We start from the raw sequence: 11,205 nt of genomic DNA, 5'->3' as shown, positions 1-11,205 counted from the left end.
AGGGGGGCGGGGTGCAACGGTCATATTTTGTGAGTTTGATTGGTATATGACCGTTGTGTGGGGAAAAGAGGAAATTATTAAAATCTCTTTTTGACTTTTTTGAAATTTTCATTTTAAAAAATGATAATGACACTTTTGGACCATTTGTTAATGTTTAGCTAAACATAGATGGTCTTTAATTAACAGAAATATGAGTGTTCATGAGGTGCCGTTGTAGCTTGAATTATCGTAGAATAAGAGGAGTCATCTTAGAAAATAACTTAACTTAAAAGACAAATGACCTCGCTATGAGGCAAGCGAGCAACGTTGTCTGGTCTTGCCGTGCATTCATTTCCGTTAAGAGAGTGAAATGATGTCCCAACTTGACTTGAGACCAAAGACTCCGGAACTTCACAGAGTAGGAGAAGATATCTCAAATCTTTCCACCGGAGATTCAAACCAGGACTAGGTTAGGGGCACAGGAATTATCTTAACATAATGTCAAGTACCCTGCACGAATTTAACATTTTTAAAAATAAAAGTACATTCCTTAGAAAGTATACCATACAAGTCTACATAAAATGACAAACAACATATCCACGATAATCCAACAAAATAAAGTTTGAACAGATGTACGCAAAGATGTATACAGAACTTACTCCTATCGTGCAAGGTCAAAGGAACGGAACATAACAACAAAAGAAAGTGAAAACAAGTGATCATCGAACAAATTTTTGTAGCTACGATACTTACAAAGCATGTCACGTTCCGAAAGTTAAAGTGCTAGAGAAAGTTCTACTCCACTTCACCAAGAAAAGACTATTTTCTCATTCAATTGATCATGTTACATGTACTCCAAAGAAAACTAGGAGATGACCCATTACTTGCGATGACAAATCTAGTTGGCATGCCACGAGGTCAGCGCCCATCACCACTTTTTGCAAGACATTGGAGTTCTCACCAAAGTATGGCAGTCAGAATCTTTCAGAAAACGGATTCGTATTCAAAGAGTTGCATAGACATATGGGATGTATAGCAAGCAAAAATAAGTGTTGCTACTATTTCCACATCTATGAATCAGCTTCAAGTTCAGCTCCAAACTTCTCCAATCTATCAGTTTCTTCATCTATATCTCGGACTAAAGCATGGTTAACAGATCCATCATCCTCACTAGCATGGATTTGCCTACCAGCAAACCTGTTGCAACAAACGAATATGAGTCAAATCACATAAACAAAAAACAAGAACAATACGCAGGTTCTGATTACTCTGCTGTCGATCTAGAAAAGCAACTTCACGAGATACACTAATGCTTGTTTATATATACTCCATCCGTTCTAATTTATATTGTGTTTGACTAGGCATGAATTATAAGAAAGAAAGATAAGATTTTTGCTACACACCAAAAGTACAATTGGAACTTGTGGCCTTAAACATGCCATGGATTTTTGTGGCCGTGAGAGCATGACATTAAAGGGTTCCCAAAAATAGAAAGGTCGTTCTTTCAAGAACAAACTAAAAAGGAAACAGTGTCATACATAATGGAGGAGAGGAACTAATAAGTTTCGGTAAAAATCTTCAATGCAGTTTGCATGAGATAACAAAAGTTTTTAGATGCAGATGAAAATCAAGCAATCACTTACCAGCGTCCATTCATCGACTCAATGCACCTATGTGCATCCCTTCTATCCTTAAATTTGACCAAAATAACCCCTTGTGGATGATTCTCGCACACCTGCAAAAGTGAATCAATCAATGAGATAAAACCTCCAAAATACTACTGTGATATCTTTCTCAATCCATAAGTTAGATATTTCATTTTCTCTGTCCTGATCTTTTTAACGCCTTGCCCTAAATCGCAAACTTTTCAAGGATACTAACCAATACAATTTTTCACTAGTTTTTATCATCTTAATCTTTGTGGTAAACCAACCATATATTTTTCAAATGACTATTTAAACACTTGTTTGTCCAACTCTCGTATAATGATCTATTTGAACTTTCTACACCTGCTCTTGGGAGTTGGGACAAGAAAGTATTAAAACAGGAACAACATCTCGGCATAAGATGCCAAACTCCTTGAGCTCCACCTCTACATGCCACAAATGGGGAAGAAGCCCCACTGCCCTTCAGATTGGCAGTAAATAAGAACTACATACGCAAATATACAGCCAGTGTCTGTACCCACTATAAAGGGAGTGTCAAAGCAGGAATAGCATAGTCCCCAGTATAAATGGTGTAATATGACATTAAAAGAAGTCTCAGACATCAGAAGAAAAAGAATGGATGCCCACAAGCACACGATTTGTCAATTTGTACCTACTCATATTAAAGGACGTTGTGTAACTATTTAAAATAATCAGGTGTGCTTGTTTATGTAGTATTCAGAGAGCTAAAGCATAAGCTGGTTTTATAACACATTTTCATTGACAAAGATTCCAATTTAACAAGCAGGCCTTGCACCGTAACTCTTCCTTAGGGGAGCTGCTTATGTAGGGGTACTAGATTGAAGGAGCATCAAGGATCAACATCAATCAGCTACACAAATGTAGAAGAGAAACAAGACATAAGCAACCAAACCAGGTGAATTTATGGAACAGTCGTTTTCATTTCCCACATTTGACTTGCTACTACCAGCTGATCTTTACAGCCAATTGTTGTTCTAAGATTATAAAAGGTACTTATAATCTTGAAGATCTGGAATTCCTACTTTACTGACAGGTGAAAAGAGCAAAATGACTTCGCACAAACCACATAACTTAGAAAGCAAACCCAGAAGGTGCACATATCACCCTATATTGGTTGGCAAAATCACATCAGTAACTCATCTCTACTAGGGACAAAGCATATCTATCAGACATATATAAGCAATATTATAATGGATTTTATGAGAACTGGAAAATACCTTTACCAAGTCCACTGGACCAAACTTTGAACATTCTTCTTGGACGTCTTGCTGTAGCTCAGAACATAAATTCTCTTCCTCCTATTGACAACACTAGAAGTGCATTAGCTCAAAACCCACTCAGAAACAATAACTAAAAGGTAATTCTCACATTTAAGAATTCAACAAGTAGAAAAACTACAAAGAATTAAATGTTGGTAAAGGCAACAGTCAGACAGCTGCCTGGACCAAAAATAAAACCAGAACTTCTGAGGAACTTCCTCCACTTCATAATGATTAATATAGGCTACAATTGCTTGTTACTATGTTACATTTGCCACCAGTTTACAAAGGTATGGTAGTTTGGAATTGAAATTTATTTGTTAACACCTTGAGTACAATTTACTGTTCCGGTTAGGCTGAAATTGAAAAATAACAAAAATGAGTATCCAGACATAGAAACGTTACCCGCAATTCAGCTGGTGTGAACATGTAGCGAAGCAAAACAGTAGCTGGAACCAATATCTTTGAGTCATCCCGACCACCTGATATTGCCAGTGACAAAGAGAATTAAGAGGGGGCAAGGAGAAAAGCAACACATATGCTGTACGAGAAAAGGAAAATATTGCATTGAACAGATAAGATCTTACCATAAACAGAGCTTCAAATCAAATATATAGAAGAAATAATCAATAATAATAAGTTAATAACTGAGAAGCAACAAAGAAGATTAGTAAATGTTATGTGTCCCACAGTGTTGCGCATGCTCCAAATGTCCAGTCATGAGCATGAGAAAAGATGTTCAAGTGTCCCACATTTGTGAAAGAAATGGGTTGTTGTCTCCTTATATTGTCTAGGGCAATTCTCACCGCATGAGCTAGATGCGTTGAGAAAGGACCGTGGTCCATTTATACACGGTAAAATTGCTTTTTGAATCCACAATGCTGTTTAATGGCTTCATCATGCCAACACTCTAATACCCCTCAAGCATCGACTTATAATCCTCCATACTCGAAACACTTCCAGATACAAATTAAAAGCTGAATAATCTGAAAACTCCAAAGCCAGTATCTTCCTTTTGGAAGAGTTGAAAAGGAATCTGCCCTTTCTCAATGCATTTCTTTACTCTTTTTTTACTAATGGCAACGACTTTTATAAAATAAAATTGACTGGACAAGTTGTGTGGTCAAGCCGAAAAGTTAGGTTTACCACACGGTTCATGACACCAATCTAGATTAAATCTAAAGCATCAAAAATATTTTCTGCCTCTGCTGTACATTCTTGTTTACACCAAAAATAGAACAGGACTAGACAATTCATTTTCAATTCTTGGTGGAGCTTCCTTTATCTTCAAAGGATCTCCGATTTCGTTCTTTCCATATTGTCACCAGATGCAAGCAGGGACAATCCTCCATTTCTCTTCCTGATTAGCTAACCCGCCCTTCCTATCTGAACTAACTAAAATTGATGTTATAGTCTCTGGCATAGCCCATCTGATGCCCCCAGGGATGGAAAAATTTCCACAGTTGGTCAGCTCAGTTGAAGCGTAAAGGGAGATGGTGGATTATGTCTGCCTGCTCTCCACAAAGATCACATCTTGAGCATAGCTGAAAACCCCTTCTGGATAGATTGTTCTGTGTTCGAACTGCCTGCTTTGCCAGTAATTTCTTTAGACAGAGACTATCTTTAGTTATTCCCATAAACCCCATCCCCACCCCAACATTACTCTGTGTAAGCTGATTAAAGATGCTCTATACCTATCTTTTGATACACAAATACAGATGTAATGGCAAGTGAATTGATCCTTCACGCTTTATGTTTTAGTTCTTTTACCTTTAAGCCTGAAGTACTCAGAAACATAAGGCCATGAGTTCATTAGCATTCCTCTTCTGAATGGAGCAACGTCTGGCAGACAGAGCACCCTTGCAAGGATGTAGGAGATAAGAAGGAATAGAAAGGTTCCCCTAGCAGATCGCCCTTTCTTTTCCTTTCTTGGCTAGGTAATAGTTAATGGAATATCTGAGGCTTTTTTAGCTTTGTGGAGTCCACCTGTCCAACTAAAACCACTAGTAGGTCAGAAGGTCTCTCGTCTACGGAATGGACAGCACCTATACCCAATTCATAAAGTCCAGCTCTTGCTCAAGAAAGTGAAGATTTAGATGTTCACACGGCTGAAGGATACAATAACTGGCAAGTAAAGCTATGAACTGGATTCCCACTCTAACCTGGTACCAGTCATTTGAAAAAACGGTAGACCTCTAGTGCACTCACTCATTGTTTTCTTTTCAGATAGGCCAACTCAAAGAAGGAAATACAAGGGTGTTAGCTGTCTGGATTTGAAGACGAAGGAAATAAATAAGGGCTGCTTGATGGTGCAGAGTGACTGTCTCTTCATGTAAGGACAGCCATACAGAGTAAGTAAGGCAGTACTCTGGGAGGGAGTTTGTCAGAATACATGCGTGATAGAGCTTGGTGGCTGGAAATTTCAGGCTAAGGGTGGATAGATAGGAGGAAACGATGACCTAGAATGAGACCAAAAGGGCAGTAATATGTGAGTCTATCATGCACTTTCCAGAGGCTAATTGAGCAACCAGTGGCAGGTTAAGATGCAAGAGAGAAATAGAACTGGATGCTACTGCACTGTAAATGTTATAAACATGTTGGCAATCCAAGAAAAGCCACAACATAATACAAATAAGATCGCTTATGAACTGACTAAGGACTACAAACAAACAGGTTTATGATGGAAGCTTTGAATAACATTATGTTTCAACCAATTAAGAATCATCCATTGTGTCAGTTCAGCTGTTGCAAACAGAAATGATGGTTTCAGTCACTAACTTATTCCAAAAGTATCATCAGCCAAAATTCAGACAGACCAAAGATCCATTTATGCAGATATAAGCAAACATATACATCTTAGACAATATTACTCAATAAACTTCAGCATGTTGAAAAACAACAAAACAGCATTTCAGGAACTCTATTACCAAACCATTCTTAGAACCAAAAGTAACATGGAAAGGTGATATTGTGGCATAAAACCAGCTTATGAGTAAAAGACATGTAAGACATACCCCAGCCAAGCATCTTCTGCTCAACTTTTTGGAGTTTCTTCTTTCTGTGCTTGTCTGATTTCTTGGGTATGAACCTCTCCCCTGCAAAATCAATAAAGGTTTGTCCATAGGAAACAATTAGGCATTCAAATGACTATAAATGCAAAAAGCTGAGCCATGCTTTATTTGGTCAATGTAATAGCAAGACTAATCACCAAGTACAACTTGACACAATGCACCAAAGAACATAGGTTTGTTTACCTTTTTGCTCAAACTTTGCTGGTGTAACTGTCATAGGAATTTTGTCACCTGGCCGTAAAGGTGCACCATCCAAAATTTTAATGGCTAGATCAACTGAAGGCTCCTAATGCACAAAGGTTCCCCAATGAAGATAAAACACATGAATAACATTTGCAACAAATAACTCCAAAATCTTAAGAGTAAACAAAAACTCCAAACATCATTGTTGTACTTGAGAAAAGAATCATTACCTTAAGGTATGTAACAAGTGCATCACCTTTCTTCCTTCCAGTTTCTTTGTCAAAATAAATCTTCACTCGAGGCTTTTGTGTTTCCGGATCCTACAATTTTTATAATAGCTCACCATTAAAATTCTATACTGGTTTGTAAATGCGAAAACAGAATGGTTGAATGCCCTATAAGCCATGTCAAAAGATCACAACTTGACAGGCTAGCATGTTTAAACTCCTTAATAAGCTGATAGAACTCTCCTTTAAGTCATGTGGTGCAACTATCACCATAATTGTGCTTATAAGACAGATTTAGAGTCATTTGATACACATAATGCAACAGTTACTAAAATCACTCAATGGAGAAAAAAAGCAGTCAAGTGATCCAAGCAAAACCAACTAAGCAAGGAAGATAAAAATCATAAAAAGGAATTCAACATCAAACAATCAGGGACTCAGGGTTATCAGTTTCTTATTTTATGCCAGTGGTGTCCAGGCCAACTTGTGTGCACCTCGACTAATTCTACGAGCACCTGCTACAGCCCACCAGCACAGGTACAGGGTAACTCTATCCACCAAGGTTTTTGGGCAGATGGGAAGAAACCACCTAGTAAATTCTTCCCCGGGAATTGAACATGAGACTTCATGGTTCTCACCCCACTTACCACTAGGCCACACCTTTGGATGCAACAATCAGGGTATCAGTTCCAAATGTATTAAGTTACTCTATGATGTCTTTAGGCCTTGAGAGTGTGACTTGAGTTATTTAATAAGAAATATCGGATCACCAATAGTAAGACAATATTCATTTGCATATCCATAATTTTTTTGGACTAAAAAAGTGAAGCCCAGAGTAGCAAAAAGAACAGAACCTGCAATGCATCTTTCGCCAAAATACAGGTAATCCTAAGCAGAAATAAATTAAAATGACCTTGAGAGACTAGATGTGACCATATCATTCTTCAGAATCAAATTTCCATAATATAAAGGTAAAAAAGAAGTTCCGCACCTCCTTTATGATCCCACACTTTGAAAAGACTTCAACCACCTACAATGATCTCCACATTAGTGTAGCATATTTAAGAAGTCAAAAGAATGTTGCACTTCTCACAAATGTATAGGAACAAACAACAAATTGCTAACTACCTCGTCAACAGTGACATCTTCTGGCAAGCCTGTAATATAAACATGAGTATTGACTTTTAATTCGAACCAGCTATCTGGAGGTTTATTCGCTTCCTGTGCAGACAATAGAAAAAGAAAGGTGTGAGAGGTATGCGTTAGGAGAAGGAAGAGAGAGCACATTGAATAATGCTTGCTCATCTCAGGGGAACATGGAAACGTGCACATCATAACAAATGAAAAACAACCATTACTTTACGATTTTTTAATAACTAAATCTAATAATAAGAAGAAAAAGATGAGACTTGAATCCAGACAACTAACAGACAAAAGCCAAAAGTAACCTTTGACCTGGAGAAACATAAAAGTTAAAGAGTGAATTACCTTCTTTTCAGCGGCTTTTTCAGGCTCTTCCTTTTCAGGCAGTTTTCTCTTGCCATTATGTGTTGCTGTGGTAGTTTCAATTGAATCTGTAGCATTCTTATCAGCCTCAGTGTTATCCATGTTCTTGTTCTCATTTCCAGAAGAAATGTCAGCGGGCAATGTAGGGAAAAGTTCCTCCTCTTCAGCGTAAGTCATATCTTCTAGACGATAGTCAGTTTTCTCGGTTGGATCTTCCTATAAAACCTCATTTGATCAAGACACTTTCCAACAAATAAATAAAGGAACAGAAGTACAAGTCACAAAGAAGTACTATTTCTTCTTCTTTTTTTCATTTTTTTGAAATTATTGATAAGGAACAATGCAACATCAAGCATAATTATCAGATTAACGAAAAAAGTGCTTCTGTATTTTTTTTCATAACCGTGGTGTCTGGGCCAGCTTTCGCGCACCTTGACTAATTCCACGGGATATGATTTCTACCACCTCCCACTAGCAATAGGTGCCGGGTAACTCTATCCACCAAAGCTAAGGCAAATGGAAAGAGATTGCCTAGTGTTTTTTGTCTCTGTTGGGATTTGAACCTGAGACCTCATGGTTCTCAACCCACCTCATTGATCACTGGGCCACACCCTTGGGTGCTTTTTCTTTTTTGTTTTAAATGATCCACATGTGTTTTACATCACAAAATAAAACTTCTGAAAGACGAGGGAACAAAGAAGACAGCTAGAAGTAATATTATATTACCTGAGGTACCCACACTCTAAGAGCTTTATCCCATTTGTACCTAGTTCCGTCATCATCAGTGAACTCATCTTCACCATCTGGAGGAGTTGAAGGCCTTTGATCCTCATCGACTGCTTGCTCGTCCTCTGCCTCTTTCACTTCCTTTTGAAACTTTTCATACTCATCAAATGGATCATTAGAAGTTAAAGGAACTGTAAAAACAGGTAACAGACGTCTCAGCCAAATGCGATATAGTGTTAAGTTATTACATTTCTGCAGGTCCACCTCTTAAGCGATGAATCCCTTACCTGAATTTGTACCACCAGTGCTATGCTCAGGTACATCAGTCAGCAATCCAGGAATCGAGCAAAGTGGCTGCCATTCACTCCTTCCTTCAGACCATGCTAATGTACTCTCCAGTAGGTATCCAGCAGAGTAGTGCTCTGTCCATGTCAAGAAAACAAGCTTAAAAATCTCCCAACATACCATCTGAACATCATACAGCTGAATACAATAGTTCAAGATAAAGGCTAATAGTTACGGGTGCACTGAAACTTCAAAAACATAAAAAAAAATAAAAAATAGAGAGCCAGAAGGCATAGAACTCAAATGAACACCTAAATAAACGAACAAAACCATCAAAGACGAACTCATCCAATTTAAATAAGGAAATCACTAGTATCAGTTTCTCTCGATAAGCAATCATTCAATAAGAGGACGGTAAAAAAAAAATTCATATACTCATTGAAGGGTGGAAGCTTAGGAACTCACCACGCAATTCAGATATTGTATACGGGCCTAGTTGCTGTTGATCTTGCGCAAGCACATACCAACCCAATTCAGAACTCACTCCAGAAGTTGTATACAAACTACTGTTGCCTTCACCTACACCAGAAATACAAGAATCAAACTTCTTTTCTTCACCCTATGAAGCACCCAGCATGCATATTTGCAGAATCCAAACATAATGCATCCCAGCCACCAAGAGAGCCCCAACCCCCAAAAGAAAAGGCAACATGAAAAGAAGCACATAATGAAAACTCATACTAGTACTTAAATATTTAAAAGATTTGAAAATTTGAATTTGAAAGTCTTTCAAGAAGTCACATAAGATTGTACAACAACAACAAAAACTGTATTTGAAAATTTAATACTTGAAAAACTTCAAACAAATTGCACATAAGATGGTACAACAACAACATACCCAGTGTAATGGGTCTGGGGAGGGTAGAGTGTATGCAAACCTTATCCCTTCCTTGGGAGGTAGAAATGTTGTTTCCAAGAAACCCTCGGCTCAAGGAAAGGCAATTTAAAGCAATTCGAAATGTCACATGGGATTGTAAAACCTAAAAAAAAAATCCCAGGGTTTTACTCTAGTGGTACGAGACACATCATGGGTTCGCAACGTGCTGCAGACAAAACTTCTGGTATTTAAGTGGAGAAGGATTCGGTTATCAAGTAAACAATTGCCAAACCTAAAAGGAATGCAGGCCTATACTTAATCCTATTGTCCGTTACGACATATTAATATTAAGCACAATCTTCACCAAAATTTCCAACTGCCTTTATTACTTCCAATCCTTATAGTTTTTTGTTTTTTTTTTATAACCGAGAAATCCGTTTGTGACGCGCCCTTTGGACCAATCACAGCCTACTAAACTCGGTGGATAATGGGCCCGCCCCTCTACCCTTCTCCACTTAAATACCGGGCTTCGCTTTGCATGGTGTGGGGCTTAAAGCTGCGACCTGAGCCACAAATCCTCCATTTTGCCACTTGAGCTAAGCCTTGGGGGCCCAATCCTTATAGTTTTTCTTTCATAACCCTTCAAAAAAGCAATAATTTTCCTAACATTGATAAATTTGAGAAATCATCCTCCTACTATCACTGAGCAGAAAAACAGTATCTGCAATAACAATTTATATTAATCCAAGTATAGCTTATATCCCTCCAAATGAGAAAAATCAGTCGACCCATTTAAAATTATAATATGATACTCGAAACCCATCTCCTAAAATACAGAAATAACACAAATACACAAGCATAGCTCTCAATAAACAAAGGTACACACATACTGGGTTTGAAAAAAAGTAATCAATTTGCACATATAGAGACTATAACTGACCCGTATAAGACGTTTGTGGTAATTGTTCCTGTTGAGGAAGATGATCTTCAGAGGCATTCAATGATGCCATTGAATTTGCTTCTCTCCAGTTTTCTGTAGTAGCTTCTTCTTTGTGCTGCTGCCTCTTCTTCGTTTTTACAGAAAAGAACTGTATAGGAAATGCATAAAGAAATAGTTCAGGGGAAATTCGGGTCGGATCTTTGAAATCGGTGCAAATAGTCCGGGTTTAATGAACTTAGCAATATGGGTTTGGGAGGTTGGAAATAATATTGATTTTTTTCGTGGTTTACGATATGGGTAATTTAGCGAAATTTCACTACTTTAGAAGCAAATTAGTTAGATTCATGTTAATTTGTAAATTATTACATATCTTATAATTTTTTGGTCCTCGAATATGTATATCTACATATACATATCAATTAGTGGTGTGTCTAATTAAATAATACAACTGAAAGTCATGAAAT

General features: G+C 37.7%; 1 protein-coding gene across 1 annotated transcript; it reads right to left on the bottom strand.

The window, feature by feature from the left end:
* Positions 1-670: 670 nt before the first annotated feature.
* Positions 671-10,966, bottom strand: LOC102603870 (HIV Tat-specific factor 1 homolog). The gene is made up of 14 exons (XM_006353194.2): positions 10,742-10,966; positions 9,390-9,503; positions 8,927-9,061; positions 8,640-8,830; positions 7,896-8,129; positions 7,536-7,628; positions 7,399-7,437; positions 6,411-6,500; positions 6,181-6,283; positions 5,941-6,021; positions 3,332-3,408; positions 2,885-2,965; positions 1,623-1,714; positions 671-1,176 (listed from the first exon to the last, which is right to left on the bottom strand). The coding sequence occupies exons 1-14, from the start codon at positions 10,809-10,811 to the stop codon at positions 1,050-1,052; spliced, it is 1,527 nt and encodes a 508-aa protein (XP_006353256.1). The 5' UTR covers positions 10,812-10,966; the 3' UTR covers positions 671-1,049.
* Positions 10,967-11,205: the final 239 nt, after the last annotated feature.

The sequence above is a fragment of the Solanum tuberosum genome, unplaced genomic scaffold (assembly GCF_000226075.1).
Source record: "Solanum tuberosum cultivar DM 1-3 516 R44 unplaced genomic scaffold, SolTub_3.0 scf00152, whole genome shotgun sequence".
Taxonomy (NCBI): domain Eukaryota; kingdom Viridiplantae; phylum Streptophyta; class Magnoliopsida; order Solanales; family Solanaceae; genus Solanum; species Solanum tuberosum.
Note: the sequence above shows the minus strand (reverse complement) of the source record. Positions and strands in the feature narration are given on the sequence as shown.

Excerpts from the sequence above, each read along its gene's own strand:
- LOC102603870 (XM_006353194.2), bottom strand. The coding sequence starts at position 10,811 with ATGGCATCATTGAATGCCTCTGAAGATCATCTTCCTCAACAGGAACAA. Across the intron at positions 6,501-7,398 it reads AGTGTGGGATCATAAAGGAG|GATCCGGAAACACAAAAGCC; the intron begins GTGCGGAACTTC and ends TAAAAATTGTAG. Across the intron at positions 6,284-6,410 it reads CACTTGTTACATACCTTAAG|GAGCCTTCAGTTGATCTAGC; the intron begins GTAATGATTCTT and ends TTTGTGCATTAG.